Source organism: Aethalodelphis obliquidens, unplaced genomic scaffold, assembly GCF_003676395.1.
Source record: "Aethalodelphis obliquidens isolate GAN/ISIS:26980383/991018 unplaced genomic scaffold, ASM367639v1 scaffold74, whole genome shotgun sequence".
Lineage (NCBI taxonomy): Eukaryota > Metazoa > Chordata > Mammalia > Artiodactyla > Delphinidae > Aethalodelphis > Aethalodelphis obliquidens.
In genome coordinates, this window is record NW_020838018.1 from 8,236,840 (window position 1) to 8,260,817 (window position 23,978).

At 57.9% G+C, this 23,978-nt stretch overlaps 1 protein-coding gene across 9 annotated transcripts; it reads left to right on the forward strand.

Moving 5' to 3' along the window:
• SORBS3 (sorbin and SH3 domain containing 3) lies at positions 1-22,276 on the forward strand. 9 transcript variants are annotated; one of them, XM_027092069.1, is made up of 22 exons: positions 241-347; positions 3,426-3,582; positions 3,846-3,963; positions 5,428-5,621; positions 6,532-6,595; positions 8,763-8,801; positions 9,252-9,345; positions 11,052-11,142; positions 11,424-11,510; positions 11,608-11,661; positions 12,503-12,589; positions 13,121-13,167; positions 13,612-13,745; positions 13,963-14,015; positions 14,142-14,188; positions 14,358-14,472; positions 16,697-16,822; positions 17,866-18,174; positions 18,981-19,084; positions 19,679-19,785; positions 21,427-21,484; positions 21,736-21,873. In XM_027092069.1, exons 2-22 carry the CDS (start codon positions 3,481-3,483, stop codon positions 21,746-21,748), a joined length of 2,043 nt encoding a protein of 680 aa, XP_026947870.1. In that variant the 5' UTR covers positions 241-347; positions 3,426-3,480; the 3' UTR covers positions 21,749-21,873. The 9 variants fall into 9 exon arrangements, with proteins under 9 accessions (XP_026947875.1, XP_026947874.1, XP_026947870.1 ...); XM_027092074.1 differs by lacking the exon at positions 19,679-19,785 and having other exon boundaries at positions 1-347; positions 21,736-22,276; XM_027092073.1 differs by having other exon boundaries at positions 85-347; positions 3,891-3,963; positions 21,427-22,276.
• Positions 22,277-23,978: the final 1,702 nt, after the last annotated feature.

A 23,978-nucleotide genomic window follows, 5' to 3' on the forward strand; every position in this document is an offset into this window, starting at 1 on the left:
GGCCGGCCGGCCCGAGCCCCCGCCCTCCACTCCAGCCCGGCCCACGGACCAGATCGCAGGGAGACACATTACGCCGCGCGCGCGCCTCTCACGGTCCTTCCTCCCAGCGCTGGCCCTCGCCCCCCTCCCCCAACTCCGGCTCCGTCGATTCCCCTCTTCCTCCTCTGGGGCCGGCCTAGCGGAGCCTGTCCTGACCCGGTCACGAGGGCGGACGGCACAGCCCGGACTTCTCCCTGCCCGCCCTCCCTCCCCGAGGGCCCGTCGCGGCTGCGCCAGGCAGGAGCCGCGCAGAGATGCTCCTGTCTTCTCGGGCGTCCTCAGTCCCCGCCACCTGCTCGCCTGGGAAGGTAGGTGCCGGGAAGGAGAGGCGGTGGAGAGGAGACGCGGCGGGGGGGCGCAGTCGAGGAGGGACCCGCATCCAACACGAGGGGAAGGCAAGGAGCCCCTCCCCCCGGGGTCCTGGTCCCAAACTCCGGGGAGGAGAGAGGTGAGAAGTCCCCCCCTCAATCCAGATAAGGTGAAATTCGAGAAAACCTGTCCTTGTCCACGTGGACTTGTAGCTGGAAAATACCCCGGAATGCGCCTAGGGCCAGGCCCCCAAGGTCAGGGCAGTACTTAGAGGGAGGAAGGCGTCTGCCAGCTACAGCAGGGCTACTTCACCTCTTCTAGCCCTTTGGAGCTGGCTGCCGGGGTGAAAGGCTGCCTGAATCCTGGGAGGACCCCAGGAATTTCCTGGCACCCCTGTCCCCTGCCAGATGCTGGACCCATTGACCCCCGTGCCTCCATCTTCCCTGCGAGAAGTCCTCCTTATCGTCTCCTGGTGCAGCCGCCAGGAGGAAAACTCAGCCCACCCTTCCCCACCCACCCCTGCATATCCTGAGACGTGCGTCCCCGGGAGCTGTGTTGGGGAGGGTCAGGCTGGGCCACCAAGGATCAGCAGACCCTGGAAAATCAGGTGGTGTGGGCAGAGCTCCTACCCGCCCCTTCCTTACTGGAGGGCCCTTCTCAGTGAGCACAGCAGGGTGGGCCTCAGGGAGAGGGAAGCAGGCTGGGTCAGCTGATGGGCAGGACTGCCAGTGCTGACCTCGCAACTTGGCCTCCGGTGGTCAGCTGGCGGGGGAGGGGTTGCGGCTAGGAACCAGCCTGCCCCAGCCCTCGGATCTCCCGCTCTCCCCCGCCTCAATTTCCCCCGCAAAGGGAGGGAGAGCAGCAGGAACAGGGGTGTGTCTGCCTGTTTCGGTTTTGGTAGGAGTCCTAATTGGATCCAGCTGGTGAGAGGCCCCTCCTCCAGCCTCAGCCCTCTACTCCCCTCACAGCTAGAGGTGGGCCCGGAGAAGCTGGGTCCCAGCAGGTCTTTTCGAATGTCAGAGGGAATCCCCACTCAGACTAGAGTCAGGGAGCTGCCCCCAGCCTAGTGTGTACCCTGCAGCACCGCCCCCCTACCATGGCTGAGCAGGAACTGGGTACAGCAGTAATCACAGCCCCCATTGCACCTTCATCCTCTCTGGCCTCCACAACACTTGTGCTGCTCATATGAGCCCCCCACTGCACACACATACACCCACTGCACACACCTGCACTGCACACACACATCTCCACTGCACACACACACCTGCACTGCACACCCACCCACACTGCACATGCACCTGCACTGCACACATACACCCACACTGCACACACACACCCACACTGCGCACACACTCTGCACACACACCTGCACTGCACACACATACCCCCACTGCACACACGTGCCCCCACTGCACACACACCCGCACTGCACACACCTTCACTGCACACACACATCGCCACTGCACCCCCACTGCACACACACCTGCACTGCACACATACACCCCCACTGCACAACACACCTGCACTGCACACACACACACACTGCACACACACACCTGCAATGCGCACACATCTCCACTGCACACACACCCCCATTGCACACACACCTGCACTGCACACACATCTCCACTGCACACCTCCACTGCACACACCCCCACTGCACACACACACCTCCACGGCACACACACTCCTGCACTGCACACACACACACACACACTGCACACACACACCCCACTACAACACACACACACCTCCACTGCACACACACACCTCCACGGCACACACACCCCTGCACTGCACACACACCCCCCACTACACACACACACCCCTCCACTGCACACACACACCTCCACTGCACCCCCCCCCCCCCGCCTACTATTCAGCTGACCCCCCTCTGTACCCACAATGCCCATGCTGCTCACATCACCCCCCTCATGGTACCCCCTGCACAAGTCACATTCGGAGCACTGTGCTTACACTCCACCCCGCACACACAGCACCTCACAAGGCCCTCGCTGCCCTCCTGTGAGTCCCCAGACCACACAGGCACGCGCAAGCCTTAACTCTGAACAAAAGTGCCAGAATTGGTCCAGCGCCGGAAGGTGGCAGAGGTTGGCTCAGCCTCTGGCCATGTCCAATAGGACAGGTGAGGCGGGACAGCTGAGCTCTCTGGTGGAAAACCCCACCGGCTCCTCTCCCGGCTGCTGGGAGCCCTTTCCCCTGACCTAACCTTTGCCCGGGGCAGAAGAACCCAGCTGACCAGTCAGGCATGGTACTCCCAGGAAGACCCTCTGTTCAAAAACCAGCCTGGAGGTGTAGGAGAAAGAGGGTCGTGTGCGCACATCTGTGCGTGTGCGTGCATGTGCGTGACACTCAGCACCGCCTGCGCGTGAGCAGGTCCACCTTCCTGCTCCCCCGCTGCTCTGCTCCCGCCCCACCCCTCACGGGCACCCTGAGCCCTCTGAGGCTTCCGCCCGAGCAAAGAGGCCAAAGAAGAGAGCTGATACTCCACTGAGCTCAGAAGGAATGGTTCCCGCGGCCTGGAAATGCTCAGCGCGCTCCGCCTCCCCGGAACCTTGGCCCTGTTGGGCAGTGCGCGGATGGCCTCACCGTGGCCCGGGGCCTCTCCGCCCCCTCCCCGCCTGAGTAGCCCCTTGTGCCCGCTGACAAGCAGATGCCCACACAGGGCCTGGGGGTGGCAGAGGGAACTGAAACAAAGTCCCAGTGCCCAGGCCCTTCCCTGCCAGCTGCCCCAGTTCCCTGTGCCTTCGCTCCGGGGGAGAGGGCCCAGCTGTGCACTGAGAGCCCCAGAGAGGCTGGCCAGCAGGCGCGCTCCCGGCCAGCCTCCCCTCCTCCCGGCCCGGCCTCCCCTCCCCCACTCCCACCCGGAGCTCCTGCCCGCGGCCTAACAAGCGGTCCATTGTGCCTTTGGGAGCCGGCCCGGGAAGCCTGCAGGCGGGTGCCCGCACTGGCCTTTCTCCAGGGTCCGTGAGCTCCCACCCAGCTGGCCCGACCCCGAGGTCGGGCCCAGAGGGCACGGGCAGCCTGGATCCAGCAGGGCTCTCCCTTCCCCACAGAGGACACGCAGAGGAGCAGCTGGTACCCCCGGGGTCCCCCCGCCTTGACCCAAGCATGCAGGCCTCAGCCCGCAGCCTCCCAGCTGCGCTCAGCCTGGATGACTTCATCCCCAGCCACCTCCGGGCCCATGTAGGGTCATCCCCCCGGGGGACACGGGTGAGTGAAACAGAGAGAGAGAGCATTACTGGGGGCCTGTAGTTGGTGGAGGGCTCTCAGGACAGGTTGGGGAGCAGAGGGAGGATTAAAGGGATGGAGGGAGGGAAGGAGGTGGGTGATCGCTCTAGAGAGCCTCGCTGGTTTCCTGGAGAGGGTCAAGCCGTCCCCATGGGGTATGGCTGTGCCCTGGTAGCCATCCCTCCCACCCCTCTGCAGAGCCCTCTGGGCCTGAGCTGCCTGCTGCTCCCGGCCCCTCCCCACAGGTGCCCGTGATCCGGAATGGTGGCTCCAACACCCTTAATTTCCAGTTCCATGACCCTGCGCCCAGGACCGTGTGCAATGGGTACTTCCCACCAAGGAGAGATGCTTCCAGGCACCCAGGTGGGTCTGCTCAGGAAAACGTGCTCCAGGAGCGCCGTGGAGGTGGGGGTCAGAGCTTCCTGGGCCCTGCCTTACGGATCCACCCTGGGTCAGGCTGGAGGGGCAGGAGGTGGATGGAGGCCTCTCGAGGGCCTGGGGCCAGTTAGCTCAGCCAGCTGCCCCTCCCGTGTGAGCCTGCTGGCCTGTGAGAGGGAAACTGCTGTGGGAGAGACCCGGCTGACACATCCCTTCCCCTGCCTGCCCCACCCAGTGCCAGGGGAAGGCCCTGTGCAGGGGACATAGCCTCAGGGGTCCGGCGGACCTCCAGATGGCCAGGAGATAGCTTGGACTGGGGATGGAGGGTGAAGGAATGCGAGTGTGTGTTGCCAATAGAAGGGGAGGGGGCTGAACTCAAGACAGGCCCCCTAAGGGCTGCTCCGGTCTGTACTCGTTGGCCCAGCAGAAGGCCGGAGAAGCAGCTCTGGGAGCCTGCCAGCTCCCGGGATCCTGTGAGTCAGCCCCGCCTGGGCCACGGGGTCTGGGAGATCCTGGGGCCTCCTGGGTGCAGGCCCATCCCAAGGGCCCCTCTCCTGAGGCGGGTGGCAACCTTTACTGAGCATTCCCTTGAGGCAGGCCCTGTGTCAAGTAGTTCATTCATTTAACAAATAGCTGTTAAGCACGTAGAGAATTCTGTGACACTGTACAGGCACTCTACAGGCCTTATCTCACGTCATCCCTTGATATCCTGACAAGGTAAGGTGTGATTATCAACATCTTCCCCGTTGAAGAACCTGAGTCTCAGGGATGTTCAGTCACAGAGGCTGAACTGAGATTCAAACCCTCGTCCATCCTGCCCTGAAGCCCTTACGTTTTTATACCTGGGGGCTGAAAGTTCTGGTGAATGAGTTTCTGTCCCTTGCCCGTTGACTGTGTGTCAGGCACTGTCCTGAATACAGTCATACGCACTAGCTCTCCCTGCATCTCTGCCATGACTACCCTCATTTTACAGAAGTGGAAACAGGCACTGAGAGGTTGACTGCTGTGCCCATGGTCACACAGCCGGTAGGTGGCAGAGCCCAGGTCTGGTTTCAGTCTTCGCCCCCGGCCCCAGGGCCTTTTCTGCCACACCCCGCTGCCTCCTCACCTGGACTGTCTCCCCCCAGCATCCTCTGCAAGTGACGATCCTGGCTCTCATTCTGAAAACTTTTAGGACATCCCCAGCAAAGCAGGGTGGAGTGGGGACGGGCACAGATTTCTCAAGATAAAATCCATTTTCATTCACTTTAACTACTAAAAAATAAACAGAGGCCTGTGGTCCTGCTGGGGATGGGAACATTTGGACAATCTGTGTCGTCAACTCAGACAGACAAGGAGATGTTGAAACTTTTGAACCCACAGGGATCAGCGTTCTGAGAAGCTAAGGGACAAACAAGCCCAGGTGGGACCCCTGCTCTTTGCTAAAGCTCCCCTGTACATGCCCCACAGACCCTGCCTGGTATCAGACCTGGCCAGGTCCTGGGAGCCGGCCTTCTGGGAACCAGAAGACCCCTGCCTCCCAGCATCTCCAGAACTGGTCAGCCACGTGGACCAAGGATAGCAAACGTCTGAACAAGCGCTGGGTCAAGTATGAGGGAATCGGGCCTGTGGATGAGAGCGGCATGCCTATTGCACCCCGATCTGTGAGTCCAGGGTTGGGGCCACTGATCGATGGGGCCCAGGGACCCACGCTGAGCTCCACCTCTGACAACAAAGGCTGTACCCAAGCCGTGCCCGACTAAAGCAGGGGTTCAACCATGATGGGTTTGGGGGATCATGAGCCCCATAAAATTACAGGCACTCTTGCACGTCTGAGTTGCACAGTGGTTTTTTTTGGGGGGGGTTCTAGACTGCCCACCAGGTTCTCAGTGGTAGAGCGCCACTAGTGTAAGGGTTGACCCTGGCAGGGACCCCCATTTTCACGGCCCCAGGACCTGGCACGGCACTCGTGAAACAGGTGCTGAGTAAGTTACCGGCTGAAGGGATGAACGGGAGAGTCCTGATTGAGAAGGCCTCAAGGGGTGGCAGGCGTGGGAGAATCCGGGGGTGGGGTCCAGGCGTGGGGGACCTGCCCTTCCTCCACCCCCAGGCCTGTCCTGAGCCAGTCGCCTCCTCTAGTTCTCCACCTCCTCGCCCTCAAGTGAAACTCAAGTTGGTAACATACCCTTCTGCCTCCCAGGGTTCTTTTGCGTCACAGGTGAGGCAGAGGATGTGAAATACCATTCCCACCCCATCCCCCCACCGATACTGTTGCATTTATTTTTCATTACATAGAAACACATGTTCTGTGTGGAATCATCAGAAATACAGAAAAGCTAAGAGAAAAAAATGGAAACTACCCCAAATCTCACAGCTTAGGGACCATCACTGGTGGAGATCCTTCCATATATCTTGTTCAAACGTAACACGCTACACGAAGTTATGGTTGTTAAAAATGTCACCGCAGCCCACCCGCTGGGGCTTCAAGGGTGGCCAGAGAAAGGACTCAGGGAGGAGAAAACTTCTGTGGTTTGATATTGGGAGGGTAGCCTGACTTCGCCTCTCTCATCCCAGAGTGTTGACAGCCCCAGGGACTGGTACCGGAGAATGTTCCAGCAGATTCACCGGAAAATGCCAGGTGAGACACCCTTCCAGAGCCCTCTCTCTGCCTACGTGGGCTCGGACCCCTGGGGCTTGGGGAGTAAGGGGTAGAAAAGGGAACTTACCTGCCCAGGAAAGTCTCTCCACCCACCCCAGGCTCTGTGTTGAGTGGTTGCTAAAACAGGCCCAAGGAAGGAGCCGCCAATCTCCCTTCTGTACTCGGGGTACAATGACCAGACACTGTTCCCGGTGTCCTCTGAGGACCTGGGAAGCCATGAGGTCACACATTTGTTCAGTCAGTCCCTTAACCAACTGTTGAGCACTTGCTGTGTGCTAAGCACTATTCTAGGTGCTGAGGACAAAACAGGGAGCAAAAGAGAATGTCTCTGCCCAGCGAAGCTTAAGGCGGGGGGGGGGGGGGGGGTCACAGAATAAACAGATAAGTATTTAACATGGCAGGTGGTGGGAAGGGCTAGGGGAAAAAAGCCGGGGGAGTGCCCAGTGCAGGGAGGCTGCCACCTCACGCAGGCTGGTCGGGAAAGGCCCCTGAGAAGCGGCATCTGAGCGGAGAGCTAAGGGTGTGAAGGAGTTGGCCTGCAGGGCTGGGGGAGGAGCGTTGCCGCTTGGGGAGCACCAGACACCCAGAGGCAGAGCAGGCCGGGCGTGTTCTGGAGCCGCAGGGAGGGGCGGGACCACAGTGAGAGGGGCACGTGTCAGGAGATGGGTCACAGAGGTGCTGGGATCTGGTGGCCCAGAGCCTTTGGCTTTTACTCTGTGAGAACTGAGGAGCCACCCAGAGGCTCTGAGCGGAAGAGTGAGTGACAGGCTCTGACAAGGGATGGCTGAAGAGGCTCCCTCTGGCTGCCAGGCGGGGAAGAGGTGGGGCTGGGCGGAGGTGGGGGACCAGTAAAGAGTCTCGGACCAGGGCAGTAGCAGCGGGCCTGGTGGGATTCCGGAGACAGAGTCATGGGAATTTGCTGATGGATTCAAAGAGGTGAGTCAGGGATGACTTTCAACCTGAGTGAGTCGATGGAGTTGCCCTTTGTAAATGCATGTACACACACAGGGGAGGCTGCGAGAGGTGCAGGTCTAAGGGGCGTTCAGTTTTCGATATGGTTCACCCAAAGTGGCAACCGATATACAAGTCTGCAGTTCAGAGGCGAGGCTTAAGCTGCAGATGTTAATACCCGGGACCCACTCAAAGAGATTTTGATTTAAAGGTTCCCCCAAGTAACCCCGATGTGCAGCTAAGGTTATGAGTCCCTGGAATAGACAGTGATCTTTAAGGTAGAAGACTAGACCAGATCACCCAGGGAGACAGAGAGACAGAGGCCCAGGGACTGAGCCCTGAAGCACTTGGTTTGAGAGATGGGCAGGCATCAGCTATGCAGCCTGGGAAGGGGCAGCCCGGGGGGAGGCAGGAGGAAAACCAGAGTGGTCTCCCTGAAGCCAAGTGAAAAGGAATTTCAAAAGGAGGAAGTGATCCACTGTGACAGATGCTGCTGATGGTCAGGCGGGACTGCCCTTTGACCTGGTAAGGCGGAGGTCACTGGGGTACTTGAGGAGGGTGGCTCAGGCTGAAAGCCTGCTTAACGGGAAGGGGAACTGGAGACACTGAGTTCCCTACAGCCAGCAGTTTGCTGCAAAGGAAAGCAGAAAACTCCGGGAGCTGGAGGAAGGTGTGGGATCCGGAGAGGGGCATTTTGGTTTGCGTTTAAGGTCAGAACTGTGGTCGTGTGTCTGCGTGCCAAGGGGATCGAGTGGGTTGCCTGGTCAGTAGCTCTTCCTCGGAGGCCCCAGAAAGTCCTGAGCACCTTGAGGAGTGGGTCTGGGCAAAGGGGGAAGGACAGGTGTTTAGAAGAGGGTGCAGAAAGGGAAAGAGGGCGAAGGGGAAGTGGGATTCCCAGGTCTGCAAAGGTCAGGGAGAGGGTGTGTGTGGGAACGCCGGGAGGGAGGGGCAGGAGGGTTTGGGCGAGGCCACTGCCCCTGTTGGCTCGCTCAGGCCCTAAGTCGGCCAGAGGCATTTCAAGCCCTCCCAGAAACCTAATTCCTTCCCTCCCTCGGGACATTCTTCAGGCTCTGACTCAGCCCCTTGGCCCCTGCTCTAGGCAGGAGGGGTGCTGGGAGCCTCTGGGGCAGCCTCATGGGGCTCCCCATCCTCGCTTGTTGCCCCAGCCCTGACCTGGTCCTTTCTGCTCCCACAGACCTGCAGCTGGACCGGACCTTCAAGGAAGCCCCCAAAGGTGAGGGGGTGCGGGTGTCCCACCCCAGCCCGGCGCCTGCGTCTGCCCCTCCCTGCAGCCACACCTGGCTTTGGGGCTCCCCAGTTGGCTGAGCTCAGCTCGAGAAGTTTATATAGCCCATTTCCGCGAGCTCCAAATGCCCTGGTAGATGGTCGTTAAGAGCCTCTGCTTCACTGTCCAGCGGATGCCTAGCCCTGGCCGTGATTTCTCTGGGCCTCTCTTTCCTCACGTGTAAAACGGGAACACCCCAGAGATGTTTGGAAGGTTCAGTGAAGAATGTAAAGCTCTTGGCCCCAAGCCCATATTTCGTGGTCCAGACTATCACCCCCATTCCCACCAGCCATCCAGGAGCACGGGTGGGTGTGGGCCAGAACCTTCAAGGGTCACCCAGGCGCCCTCAACCCCAGCTGTCACCTGCCACCACCCCTGCTTGTTTTCTCCCACTTTCAGTGGCTTCTTCCTGTGCCACCTCAGCAGATTCAGGGCATCCAGGGCCCCAGCAAAGACCTGCTGCCAGGCCAGGCCAGACGTCGTCTCTGAGCGGGTGAGCCAACGTGGGGAGGAGCTGCAGAGGGGCGCTGGCTTCCTTGTGGGGATTGGCGCCCCCTGGTGGCCACAGCTGGCACAGTCTTGGAGCAGGGCGGCTGGCTCCCCTCCATGGCTCTGCCCCTTCTCAGGGTCCCCACGGCTCCAGATGCTCCCCTCCCCGCCAGAGCCAAAGGGGAATGGCGGGCAGGGATGGACTTTGCGCCATTCCTGGTCAGGACCGCCTGTGATGCCTTTGTGGTTGGCAGCAGGAACTCATCACCCCAAAGATCCACTCATCATATGGGGTGGAGAGCGGGGCAGCCCATGACTAGGCGTGGACCTGGGACCTGTGGCCATCCACTCGGAAGCCTGGAAGAAAACAAGGGGCACAGAGGATCCCAAGCTTTCTCCCAGATGCCGCTGAGAGAGGAACCCTCCAGATAGGTCAAGGACGGAGCTCCTTTTCTCTGTGCAAACCACCTGAGCCCAGCCCGGGCTGCAGGGCCCTATAGGAGCTCAGCCCAAGCTTAAGAATCAGGAGCTTGTCTGTCACCATGTAATCAATGAGTTTCTGATTCCTTTATGGGGAGGGGGTGACCTCATCAGCACGGTCTTAACTGGGCTGTGGCTCTTGGCCTCATCGATAAGGTAGAGACTAAGATTTGCTCAAGATTTGGACCCAGGGTTCTGGATTAAAGCCGGTGTGTGGCCACTAGCCATGTGACCTTGACCGAGGTAACCAGTCTACGCCTCACTAGCCCCATCTGTTAAGTGGGCATCAGAGGGTGGTCGTGAAGATCAAGATACATTGCAAGTCTCCACAAACATTATTATTATACAGGCTTAGTTATGACTAGAGCTTCCTTAAAGTAGGAACAATGTATTCCATTCTCATTATCAGGGTTATGACTGATGTTCTTTCTAAAATAGAGAATGGAGTCATAGTTACAGCCAACAAATACTGACCCTCCCGTCAGACATTCCATCATTTGATAAGCTTGGTACAATGGTTCTACTTGGTGGAAACATTCAAACGCAGCAGAGGCTGGAACATTTCAGCCAACCAAGAAGGAAGCCCTGGAGGGGAACTAAGGCAGATGTGACAGATGACATCACTGATCCAGCACCTCAGGGACTGAGGCCCACGGATCAGAAGTAACTTGCTCAGAGCTCCAGGGTCAGGCCTGCAGGCTCTCTGCCCTGTCCTGGGTTTTCCTGGGGCTAAGACATAGTCCCACACCATTGGGCATTGGTGCAAGGCACTTAGTCATGGCGACCAGCTTCATCGAAGCTGCCCAAACATACACACCCACAGTCACGGGGCCAGACGGAACACAAATACGGGGTATTCCAAGGCCAGCAGGAAAGGGACTGGCCACTCCTGGAGCAGATGTGTATGTCAGCCCTTCTCCTGGGTGTCTCACATTATGTTCCCCCACCTAAGCTTTACCACACCCTTACGAAGGTGGGAATCATTCTCACATTATAGGTGTTGAATCAGAGACTCTGAGAATTCATTAACTTGCCAAAAGGTGACACAGCTAAGTGGTGGGGCCAGCTGGGATTCGAACTCAGAGCTTATAACGTTTTACTATTTAACACTGCTTCCACAGCCCGGAGGCAGGTGGGGAGGGGGTGCAGCTCCCTCCCCAGGATTGTGTGCTCACGCATGCCTCAGTTTCCCTAAAAGGAAACTGAAGAGATGTCATTCCCTTCTTTTAGAAGAAGCTGGGATATCTCCGAAGAGTTTCTTAGAAACACCTTCACTTGCAATGCTGGAGCATCCTCCTCCCTGCACCAGACCCCAAATCAGGTAGCTCGCCCAGCATCCCCCCACCGCCCTCCCCGTTCCCTCCATCCCCCCCCCCTCCGCCTCCCCACTTCTCCGGCCACCACACTCTTTGGCCAGGCCCTCGGCTGCAATAGCACAGATAAGGCTTTTTTTTCAGCTTGGGGCCTGTGCAGCCAGAAGAGCCCAGAATCCTTAGGAGGGCACTGATGGGGTGGGACAGTGGCCTGAAAGCCTGCTTTTTGAGTCTGGCCAGTGTCCCAGTACCTCTCTACTCAGGCTGATGCCTACCCACCCCTATGCAGGTGTCCAGACACCGAGACAAAGCAGACAATGTCTGGACGGAAGAATCTTGGAACCAGTTTCTGCAAGAACTAGAGACTGGGAAGAAGGTGAGTGTGGGCCTGGTTCTCTGGAATAGGATGCACCCTCAGCTAGTGCATTTGGGGAGCAAGTTCACCCCCTCTGACTCACTCGTCCCACTCTTAGCCCAAGAAACCACTGGTAGATGACCCTGTTGAGAAGCCTTCCCAGCCCATCGAGGTGAGTGTTGCGGGCAGGTGGGCAGGAGGGGAGACAGCATGTTGGGGGAACAACGAGGGAGATTATGGGTGGTGTTGGTCCCAGTGACCATGGGCAAAGGCCACGGACCCAAAACTCTGACCCTCTCCAGTCCCATACAGTTTACCTCTATACCCCCAGCACCCAGGACAGTGCCTGGCGTACAGTAAGCGCTCAGTAAACGTGTGTTGAAAATTGTGTGTTGATCAAAGGAGGAGCTGAGAAGGGAGTGACTAGTGTGGACTGGAATTGTCAGGAAATGTTCTTGGAGGTGGAGCTTGGAGGACAGGCAGAGAGAGGGGCTCAGGATGGGGGAGACACAGGCAAAGGCTGGAGGGGCGTGTGTGTGTGTGTGTGTGTGTGTGTGCGTGTGTGTGTGTGTGTAACACTCAGCCAGCTGGACGGGCAGTGGGAGGGAAAGCAGGTTGCGTAGAGTGAAGCCAGGCTGTGGAAGGCCGTAGAAGACTTGATGGGCGAGGAAGTAGGGAGTCCTGTAGGCTCTTGAACAGAGAACTAATACAACAGAAAATGGTACTGAGGCACATCAAGAAGTACTAAAGTATTACTATGGGAGTAGGGGATGGGTGAGCTTGGTCAGCGGGCAGGGCCCTCCTGACACCCTGAGACGCACCTCCTGGCAGGCCCAAAGGTAGGCAGCCTGGCCTGGCCCTGTGCCCTGAGCCTGCCCTTTACCCAAGCACCGTGTGCTTTGTCCCGCTGCCCACTGGGCTTCGCACATCTGACCTTTGACCAGTGGCCCCCACGGTGCACTGCCCCCCGCCCCTCCCCGCTGTCCAAGTCTCCCCCCATAACCCGCCGCCAGGTCCTGCTGGAGAGAGAGCTGGCCAAGCTGAGCGCCGAGCTGGACAAGGACCTGCGTGCCATTGAGACCGGGCAGCCATCGCCCAAGGTACCGGCCTCCCAGGCCCCTGGTTGGGGGGGGTACGCAGGAACCCGGAGCCGCGGCTGCCGGGCTTGGGTGGGAGGCGCAGGCCGACGAGAGGCGTCGCCTCCAGCTGCACTCGCGACCTTGGGAGACTTCATCCCTGTTTGCTCTCTCCTTCCTAAAATGCAGGGCGTTCACTGTTCCTAGTGACCCCTAAGAACCCTCCCAGGCCGACTCCACGGCAGCCTGCCGTACGGGAGCCGGAGGGGTCCCCCGCCTCGCCCCGCCCCCTAGACCTCAGCCCGCTGGGACCCCAACCCCAACCAGGCCCCGATTTCCCGGCCTCCCTCCCCCTTCCGCACCCGCGGTTCCTCCCCCGGCTCCTCGCTCCTCCAGTTCCCAGCCCAACGCCCGCGCAGGCGACTCTAGGACCCCTCCCCCTCCCGCCCCTCTCCTCCCCCTCTCCTACGAGCCGCAAACTTTTCCGGAGGCGGCGGCCTCGGCTGTGTCGGGCTCCGGCGTCCCGGGCCCTGACCGCGCCCGTCTCCCGCACAGAGCTCGCAGGCGCCCCGACGGTCCCGGGAGCCGCGGCCCCCCGCGCGGTGAGTGGCGGCGGAGCGGGGCGGGGCGGGAGGGCCGCCGGCGGGGACGTGGCGCGGGGAGGGGGCGAGCCCGGGACACTGACGGCGGGAGGAGGGGCCCGGAGCGCGGAAAGTGGCCGGCGGGGGCCCGATCCACCGCTCGCCGCCAGGGGGGCCGTCCCTGGCCCGCAGAGGGAAGCCTAACCCCAGCTCGGGACTCGGGTAGTGGCGGCGAGGGGATCCTGCCGCGCACTCCCGCCTCCCCACCCCGGGCCGCACCCTTTCCAGGCCTTTACCGCTCGGGAAGTAGGACATCCTGCTGAGAGGCCGGGACCTGGGAGACGCCTTGGGAGGAGGCGGCGGGAGATGGGAGAAGGGGGTGGGTGGGACATTTGGGTGGTCAGGGGTGAGCCGGGTAGGCTGTGAAGCTCCAGACAGGTGGCTCACTCGTGTGCCCCCGCGCAGCCCGGCCTCCGCCTGGAGCTCCAGTTCCCCGAATGCACTTTACCAGGGTTCCTCCCTGAGCGCCCACAGGATGGCGGACGGAGGAAGCCCGTTTCTAGGTCGGAGGGACTTCGACTACCCTTCCTCAACCCGAGGTAAGAACCAGATCTTGCTCTTGTTGTCACCCAGGCAGACGCCCACCACCACCACCAGGCACCAGATATGCTGGGGCCCCGGGGGAGGTGGCAGGAAGGTCATGGAGCCCCCTGCTTCCACTGGTTCCTGTCCTGGGCGGGGAGGGGGAGCAGAACCCCATCCCAACCCTGCCCCCCAGACATGGCCTTCCCAAGCTGAGGTAGTGCTTCTCCACAGACCCTAGTGCCTCTGAACCAGGGGGCAGCCCAGCCAGGAAGGAAGAGAAGAAGGTAAGGGGGGTGGGAGCGTTAGGGTCAGGGTGCAAGGAGGGCCTGGGGTGGGTGCCGGTGGCTGCTCTTCCCGACCTGCCAGCTGCTTGACTGAGGTCAGTCTCTCTGTGCTCTCCCCCTGCCCAGAGGAAGGCCGCCCGGCTCAAGTTTGACTTCCAGGCACAGTCCCCGAAGTAAGTGCCCTTCTCTTCCCTCCCCTTCCCTCTGGGGCAGTCTCTGGGAGGACAGAGCTGCAGTGGGCTCCCCAGAGGGCGGAGGGGACTCGGTGCGCTGCGCAGGGTCCGAACGGAAGGAGGACCGGGAGGACCTCAGGTTGCTAGATGTCCTTGCTCTGGCCTTCAGGGAGCTGACTCTAAAGAAGGGTGACATTGTCTACATCCACAAGGAGGTGGACAAGAACTGGCTGGAGGGGGAGCACCACGGCCGGCTGGGCATCTTCCCTGCTAATTACGTGGAGGTGAGCAGGGCAACAACAAGCAGGGGCCTGGCTGGGCGGGCGGATGGGTTTGCAGAGAGTGGAGACCCCTTTAACCATCCAGGGCCCCTCTCTCTGGAGCTGGCTGCTCCCTCACAAATGGCAAGTTTCCTAAGACGTAAAACTGTGAGCTCCGGGCAGGGGCCAAGTCTCAGCCTCATTCATGCCCTCAGGAAATGTTTGTTAAATGAGGGCTAAAGGTGGAGCCCAGCCCAGGGGGGAAGAACCAAACAACTCAGTTCCTGTACCAGAGGCCACCAGCCCTGTCGGCCTCCCCCACTTTCACCACTCAGAGTCTACCTCTCTCAAGCTATCTTTGGGAAGAATTCTAATTGCAACTGGCAAGAGTACGGATGGTGTGACAGTTCACAAATCACATATACTTGCATCACCTTCTTCACGTGTTATTACTTCCCTTGTTCCCCTCATTAACGTGGGAAAGTGATAAATCATCCCCATTTTGCAGATGCACTTGCTAAGGTTCAGAGACAAGTCGTTAAGTAGAAGATCTAGAATCTGAATCCAGAGACAGGTTCTGGATTTGATAAATATAGGGCTACAGGTTATCTCTGGTATTTGCATCTTTTAAGGAATTTTAAATTATCTAATTTATTGGCATAAAGTTGTTCATAATGTTTTCTGATTATCCTTTTTCTAAAAAAATTTATTTATTTTTGGCTGCATTCCGTCTTCATTGCAGTGGCTTCTCTTGTTGCGGAGCACGAGCTCCAGTAGTTGTGGCACATGGGCTCTAAAGCACAGGCTCTGTAGTTGTGGCACACTGGCTTAGTTGTTCCGTGGCATGTGGGATGTTCCTGGACCAGGGATCGAACCTGTGTCCCCTGCATTGGCAGGCGGATTCTTAACCACTGTGCCACCAGGGAAGTCCCCTAATTATCCTTTTAATGTCAGTAAGATGCAGAGTGATGTCCTTTCTTTCATTCACGATATTGGTAATCTGTATCTTTCCTTATCCTGGCTAGAGATTTGTTAATTTTATTGATCTTTTCAAAGAACCAACTTTTGATTTCACTGATTTTTCTCTATTTTTGTTTTCAGTTTCATTGATTTCTGCCACTTCGTTATTTCCTTCCTTCAGCTTGCATTAGGTTCTTTTTCTAGTTTTTTAGGGTGGTAGTTCAGATTATTGATTTGAAACCTTTTTCCCCTAATGGAAACATGTAATGCTATAAATTTTCCTCTAAGCACTGCTTTAACTACATCCCACAGATTTTGATATTTTGTTTTTTTCACTCAACTCAAACTATTCTCATTTCCTTTGTGGCTTCTTTTTTTTTTTTTTTTCCCCACGGTACACAGGCCTCTTACTGCTGGAAATACTTCAACTCATTGGTTTTCTATTTTTTTTTTTTTGCGGTACGCCGGCCTCTCACTGCTGTGGCCTCTCCCGTCGCGGAGCACAGGCTCCGGACGCGCAGGCTCAGCGGCTATGGCTCACGGGCCCAGCCGCTCCGCGGCATGTGGGATCTTCCCGGACCAGGGCACGGACCTGTGTCCCCTGCCTCGGCAGGCGGACTCTCAACCACTGCGCCACCAGGGAAGCCCTGTGGCTTCCTTTTTGACTCATGGATTGGGTCATCTAATTCAGGCTCTTCATCTCATAGGCATCAGTAGACCTCCCGTATCCTCAGAACGATGTCCCTGATTCTGAAGTTCCACAAAGCATATATAGTATTCTATGTCATCAGTCATTTATATCTTAGTAGGAACTAGTTTATTAGTGTCTTGATTTCCTGGGTAGGGTGAAGCAGAGAGAGTGTGGGGACTCAGGGCACCTGGTGGGGTAGAAGGGGAGGAGGAGGAGGAGGAGGGACACTTGGTTCTCAGCAGCAGTGAAATGGTAGAGCCTCACTTTTAGATAACCAGGAGTTCCCTGCTCCTTGGAACTCCTCATGTCCTTCTGTGCTCCAATTTAAACTGTCTCCTATTTGCACTGCTGTGGTCCACTCTAATAATGCCCACTCCACATACCTCCGATGGAAATTCTTCCTCCAGGAGCATTCTGGGACCGACCACCCCCTTGCCTGTGCTCACCCCTGGCCACCCTCAGTCTTGTGTCTGGTGTCTGTCTCCTCTCTGGGCTGGGGACAGATCTTGCCCATATTGCCTCACCCTCCCAGGAGCCCCAGGTCTGTGCCCAGTTGATACCCAAGGTGACTCTTTCTCATGCCCTGTCTTCCCACAGGTGCTGCCTGCAGATGAGATCCCCAAGCCCATCAAGCCTCCGACCTACCAGGTGCTGGAGTATGGAGAAGCCGTGGCCCAGTACAACTTCAAGGGGGATCTGGAGGTGGAGCTTTCCTTCCGAAAGGTGCGGCCAGGCAGGGAGTGTGGGTGCAGGGCGGGGGCAGGTGAAGACACAGGTAAGTATGTGCAGTAAAAACATTAAAAAAAAAATCAGGTGTGCCCATCTTCAGTAGTATTTCAGATTTTTTTCCTCAGTCTCTTTGGATATATTTCCCTTAATTTTGCCCATTTTTTAAATGTTCAAAACTTCTAGAGTAGTTGTGCTTTGTTCAAATTGCAGTTTGATAGGCTGTGAGGATCACAGTCAGCTTTCTTTTTTTTTTTTTTTTTTCTGGTGGTGGGATCCTCATAGCTCGCGGGATCCTCACAGTTCCCCAACCAGGGATCGAACCTGGGCCCATGGCAGTGAGAGCATCAAGTTCTAACCACTGGACTGCCAGGGAATTTCCTCAGCATGTTTAATAGAATGGAAATCTTAGAATGCCTTGCATGTAGAAAGGTGTTTTACAAACTTTTGGACAGTTATGTATATATGTTTGCGTGTGTACTAGATTGTTGTTACGACATATTTTTTACTATAGATCATGGTTCAGAAAGCTTGAAAAATGTTGTCTTGGAAAGCAGGGAACGGGTCTCCCTTGGCTGATTTTGGGGGCAGAGGCTATGACTGCCACTAGCGAATGTTTCCCCAGAAGAGCTGGCCCAGGGAGAGAGGGGGAAGGAGGTGGCTGGATGGAGAGAGGTGGGGGCAGGTGGAGGCCAGAGACCATCCTTCACAGGGCAGTCCCACTAACACTAGTCAGCATGGGGGCTTGAGGACGCACCAGCTGCCCTCAGAGAGTTTGTTGCTTTATGCAGTGGTGACCGGATAACCCAGGGCGGAGGCAGGGAAGGACCCAGTCACGGCAGGGGTGGCTAATGCCTGCCCAGTGCTTCTTACCAGCCTGGCATTGAGCTGTGTGACCTCTGTATAACCTGCTGACACACTCTGAACCTGATCCCTTCGTGCAAGGTGTTAGGTTTAAATAACACTGTTCCACGTAGGCTCCCTCTGGTACGTGGCACCCGGGAGGGCCCTGCAGGTACTAACTCCCTCTCTGCGACCAGGGGGAGCGCATCTGCCTGATCCGCAAGGTGAACGAGCACTGGTACGAGGGCCGCATCTCAGGCACCGGGCGCCAGGGCATCTTCCCTGCCAGCTACGTGCAAGTGACCCGGGAGCCCCGGATTCGGGTCTGCGACGACAGCCCCCAGCTCCCTGCATCTCCCCGCCTGACCACTGCCCGCCTGGCCCATCACCCCAGCTCCCCATTAATGCCGCGCAGCCCATTTGACCCCACCGACTGGGGGGGCCGGACCTCCCCCCGCCGCACTGGCTTCTCCTTCCCCACCCAGGAGCCCAGACCCCAGACCCAGGTAAGGTGACCTGCCTTAGACCGGAGAGCTGAGCACTGCTCCGCACACTGTATCTCCCATTCCCGTGATGGTCTGTGCTTCGGAATCCCTCCCAGACTGCTCAGGACAGACTAGTGGGGTGACTGGGCAGAACCTTGTGTTGCAGCCCCATCCTGGCCTTGAGGACCTCAGACCCTTGGTTCTGTCCTTGAGCTGCAGCCCAGGGAGGCAGGAGTTTCTAGGTAGGACCCAAAGGCAGCACCAACCTCCTGACCTTCCAGAATCCACTCTTGGGATTTCCCTATATCAGCCTCTGGGACAGGGTGTGCCATGAGTCGGGGGTCTGCCATTCACCTGCTGTGTGACCTTGGGCAGATGACTTGCCCTCTCTGGTTCTAGGTTTCCTCGCCTGTAGAATGGGGATAGTAATCCCCACTGCAGAGGTGCAGAGGGTAGTTGGTAGGTAGTAGCTGATGGGTAAATGATAGCCATTGGTCCTCGTGCTGACATAGCCCACAGACAAGTGCATCTGCTCCTGGGTTCATCCACTCACTCAGCAAACTGTTATGGGCAGACAGAGCCAGCGCATAGGACTTCTCCTGCTCCCGGCTTTGTCCGTGCACGTGTTCAAATCAGCCATCTACCCTACCTGGGCCCAACTTCTCAGCACTTGTGAAGGGAAACAGTCAGACAGATCTCCCTGTGCTGTGGGGATTGCGAGATAAGATGAGGCATCATGGGAAGCTGCTCCTGGTGAGGTGGGCAGGCCCGTTCACTTCTCCTCCTTCATGCTTGCATGTGTCTGCCTGCCTTCCCGTGGACCCCAGAGTCTCAGCACCCTTGGGTCAGCTCTGTCCCATCCTGGAGGCTCCAGCCGTCCCCTGGAGCTGGGGACCTCACCCCCCAACACCACTCAGATACACTGGACCCTGTGAGTATTGTCTGGGGTGCTTGGTCAGGGTGGGGGGGCTGCCCCGCAGGGAGTGTTGAGCACACGGACCCCCTAACCTGCTCTTCCCCCCATCCCAGGATGGAGTTGGTAAATTCCTACCAAAGAGTGCTTGTCCTTACAGTGCTTACGGGTGATTTTGGTGGGGTGGGGGGGTGCGGGGGCGGGAGGGTGCTTGTCTGCGGTCTTCCTGACCTGTCCCTGCCAGCCCTGGGCCTTAAAGCAAGCCTCCCACACTGGGTCCCTGACCTTCGTCTCCTCACTGCGTTTCCAGCCCTGAGGTCAGCGCATGTGTGCGCAGTGTGGGAAGTGGTAGGACAGATTTGAAGGCACTGGGAACTCAGAGGAGGTGGGGTTTGGGTGATTAGGGCTTGGAGAGCAGGGAGCAGGTCTGGGGAAGAATGCACTAAAGCCAGACACAGTCGCCATCCCTGGAACTGGGCCAGGGGCTAATGGGAGCATGGAGAGACGCTGGGAAATTCAGAGGATGTGGCTACCTTGGTGTTAAGACACTCCAGGCCTGGTCTGGGGAAGGGGTGAGGGCTCTGGTGGTTGCCATGGCGATGTTTCCTGCAGGTACCGGGCGATGTACCAGTACAGGCCCCAGAATGAGGATGAGCTGGAGCTGCGGGAGGGGGATTGGGTGGATGTCATGCAGCAGTGTGACGACGGCTGGTTTGTAGGTATGTGGGCTGGGGCCAGGTGTATCTCAGGGTGCTAGGGGGATGTGTTGGGGGACAGGCCAGAAGGGGTATCTCCAGGTCCTGTGGGGGATGGGCTGAGGGCAGTTCAGAAAGGGTATCTCAGGGTCCCTGGGGGGATTGGGGTGACTGCTACTGGCGGCCAGTGCTGGTTCAGCAAAGGTTCATGGACTGACCATCCCCCACCCTTCCGGCCGGGCACTGGCTGCTTCCCCAAAGCCAGCACTTCTGTTGCCTGCCTTCGTTCCCTGAAGAGGGGTGAGGCCTGGGAGGAAAGCAGACCAGCTCAGGGTCATTGGCGAAGCCAGCTGGACTCAGGGCAGCACGGTTCCCAACCCCCAGGCCCCTGCTCCTTCCATCATACACCTCTGTCTCTGGAGCAGTCCTTGCAGGGGAAGGGTCCTATCTCCTGAGACACTAAGCCCCCGATGGGAAGGAGCAAGTCTCACACCTGTGTATCCCCACCCCCAGCTAGCAGCTAGCTCCTCCCACCCCCAAGAGGAGAGAGAGGAGAAAGATCCTGGCTCCCAGGGGCAGCTCAGGCAAAGGACTAACGCAGGAAGCCTCAGGTTGGCCTTGGCCTGGTTCAAGGTGACCAACCCAGCAGGCTTTTTCCCAGAGTGGGCAGGCCCTGTCCAGGCCTCAGCTTCAGAGGATGAGGCTGTCCTCAGAGAGCAGTGGACATCCTGGGGAAGCTCCCACTCAGCAGGCTGCAGGGCCTGAGGGGTTGGAGGGCTGGCTGCCTGAGGAGGGGTGGCCCCTTGACCTGGCAGCACCCCCTTTTGTCATCTGAATCCCAGCACCTCATTGCTGACTAAGCTGCGGACACACCAGTGATTATGAAGCACCACCTTGTCAACAGTCCTTACTTGGATGGGTGGCTAGTGGGTATCATTTTGGACAGTGCAGGTCAGGGAAGGCTTTCTGGAGGAAGCAGGGGAACAGGGGAAAGATTTGGGGAGGAGAGAGGAGAGGGGAGAGGGGAGGCACTCCGGGCAGGGGAGGAGCATCAGCAAGGCCTGTGGGCAAGATGGGCCTGGGCTGCTCAGAAGAGAGGATGGAATGGCTGCCTGCCGGGAAGGGAAGGTCCAGGACTTTAATTTCATTTTATATTCCTGTGTCTTCTAGCATTTTCCCTCCTCTACCCCAGCACACAGGTTTCTTTGGGGTTGTAGCAGACAGAGGCCTGGATTTTAGTCCCGCCTTTGCCTCTAAGCAGCTGAATGCTTTGGGGGAATTCATGTGGCCTTACCTGCCCCATCTCTAAAATTAGGGTGTCATACTAGACCAGTGAGATTCCTCCCAGCTTAAGTTCTGTGATTCATCTTCCTGTGTCCTTGCTTTCCCAAGGACGGGTGGGGTTATTCAGTGCTGTGTGCAGAGTTGTACACAGTTGTTGAGTGCTCAGGTTTCGTCTATCATTATCGAAATCATGAAGTGTGGCTTGTCCCCCCTAAGTTTCTGCCTCTAGGGGGCAGGAGCGAGAAAAAACAAATCCTCCCTGGGACCGGGACTCCACTTGCAGTTCTGGGCTCTGCCAGCAGAGGGCAGGGCTCTCACTTCCCCCAACCCCATTCCTCTTGTAAAACGTGGGGAATGCTCTTTCTGTCTTTCCTATTTCAGGTGTCTCCCGGAGGACCCAGAAATTTGGGACGTTCCCTGGAAATTATGTAGCCCCGGTGTGAGTGGTCTCCATGGCAACTCGGAGCCCAGCCAGGATGGGATGGGGAGCAGAGCACTTATGGGCGGGAGAGAGGACGCCCCCCCATCCTCCTCCCCCAGGACCTGAGCCGCTGGCATCTGCAGACAACCTCAGCAGCCTTTCCCACGGAACCTCCCTCGAAGCCCCCTGGACTGATTCCCACCCACAATTCACAAGCATTCCTCTAACAGCCCTTTTATTTCCTCCCCTACCCCACTCCCCAAATATAGAGGTCTGCTTTGAAGTGGAGACTATTTCCAGGCCTTATTGAGACCAGACCCCCGCGTCCGCCACCCCACCCTGCTATGGCGTTTCCTCTAACAGGGGCCCGCTCCCAGCTTCACCCCCATGGGGTTCCTCTAACAAGGACCAGCTTCCTAACCTAATAGAGACCAAAGGCCGTCTTCGCCTGGAAGGGATTCCTCCCCTTTCACTCCAGCTTGCCTGCCATCCCCTTTGTCTTCCTGCCTCCAGCTGGGCCTGGGAGTGAGATGGAGGATGGATGCAGCACTTCCTTAGCATTCGAGGCCTGGCAAGAGGTCTTGCCCGAAGGCTCCCTCTTCCCACAGGCTGCCGAGCCCTGGACCTGGGTCCTGCTCATCCTCCTGCTGCTGTAGCGCCCAGGAAGGGTGGGGCCTCCGAGGACTGGCCTGTCCCAGATGCATTCCAGGGGGACTGATGTGTGCTGTCCTCCCGCCTGCCCAGCGGCCCCCACCCCCCAAGTCCCCCGTGGAAGAGAATGTAAAATAAATCTGGCTATCAGGGACCTTGCCTTCCTGTCCTTTTCCTTTGTGGTGGGAGAGGGCGCCACCTGCTTAGGGTTATGGGAATTCTTTCTAATGTAGGGAGTCAGGTGGGATGTGAGTGAGTGAGTGAGTGTGTGTGTGTGTGTGTGTGTGTGTGTGTGTGTTTAACGGGAGGCTGCAAAAGAACCATTATTATCTCTCAAGATCTCAGGTGTCAGGCACGACTGGGCAGCCCCAAGGGTTGGGCAGCTGTCTGGCAAGCAGTGCTGAGAGAACTAACGTCACAGGGATGAGGGCAAGGCCTGACTGTGGGGAGAAACCAGAGATGGGAGCTGAATGTGGCCTTGTTTGCGGGCTGTTTGGTTCTGGAGCTGCCGTGGGGTGGCTGAACTAAATGGCATTCCTGTTTGTTCTGCTCCTAATGTTTTCCTTCTGTGTGCTCCATTTCCACACCGAAGTTCTCGTGTGTTTGTTGACTTTCTTCTTCTGGGCTCGGGTTTTTGAGCAATCGATGGCAGGAAGCTGGGAGTGGTGGGGCACAGCTAGCCAAGGCGACTCTTCTGGGGCTTGGTGGTTCCTGTAGGGGCATAGTCTGGGCCTGGCCGCTCTAATCGGGAAGAAAAGCTCCATTCCTTGGCCACTGCTGGGAGATGAGCGGGGCATACGGTGTTACCCACATGTTATCTGATGTAAGCATCCCAACAGGCAGGTTATGAGTCCATTTTACAGGAGGAGAGACTGAGGCAGAGAAATTGTCCGGGTCACATCATTATAGACCTGAAGTCAGATCTGATGACTATTGCTGCCTCTCTGCACAGTCTACCAAATGCCCGCGCAGTCCTTGTCCAGAGGCCCTGGAGAAGAAAGGTCACGCGTGAGGTCCCTGGGGCGGCCCCGGGCTGGGCCTCTCTTACATTCTTCCTGGCAATCCTGTCATCTAGGCCTGTCACCTAGGGCACCCGCACCCCAGGTGGGTGGAAAGAGGCGGTGGTGGCTAATTCTATCAGGACAGGTGGGAGAGGCCTGTGAATGACAGGGCTGTGGCCGGTCCCTGGCAGGCTCCTCGTGCCTGGGTGTGGCCCAGGCTCCACTGCTGGTTAAACAGCAGGTTGAAGAACAAGACCTGCTTTCACTTCTCCATCCACCCCGGTCCCCACCATGGTCTGTTGCTAGGTTGGCAGGCCCAGCCCATGCCATGGAAGTGACCATTCCTCACGAACCTGCTAGCCTGTCCCTGATCCCCCATCTCAGCTTCTTCCAGTTGCCTGATGCCCTCAAAAAGGACCTCAGGGTTGAGACTTCCTTTCCTTAGGGCAGAAACCAATTCCACACCCTCTCTTTGGCGGGGCCCTGGAGCCTCTGCAGCAGATCAACCCTATGCCCTGCCTGTACATGACCCCTTCTCTGCTTTGACTTGGCATGAGGTGGGAGGGGCGGAGGGGGGATCAGAGCCAGAAGGGACCTTAGGTCGCTGGGGACGCTCATCCCAGTGAGGTGAGTCACTTGGCCACAGAGTTGCTAAGGGCAGAACCGTATGCCCTTCTGTGCCACAGGGACATGCCCTGGGGTCGGCTGACTTTGTCTTCGCTGTGAGTTTGGTGACTGTGCAACCCACAGAGCAGAAATCCTGCCGATGAGCCTGCAGATCTTTCTAGAGACTCTCCAAGGCAAAGTCTGAGCAGAAAGAGGTGCAAAACTGAGTCCCTGTTACAAACTGGCAGGATGGG

Bases quoted from the DNA above. Each gene is read 5' to 3' on its own strand.
- SORBS3 (XM_027092074.1), top strand. From the start codon at position 3,481: ATGCAGGCCTCAGCCCGCAGCCTCCCAGCTGCGCTCAGCCTGGATGAC. The intron at 14,016-14,141 runs GTAAGGGGGGTG...CCCCCTGCCCAG, and splicing joins CCAGGAAGGAAGAGAAGAAG to AGGAAGGCCGCCCGGCTCAA. The intron at 19,085-21,426 runs GTGAGTATTGTC...TTCCTATTTCAG, and splicing joins ACTCAGATACACTGGACCCT to GTGTCTCCCGGAGGACCCAG.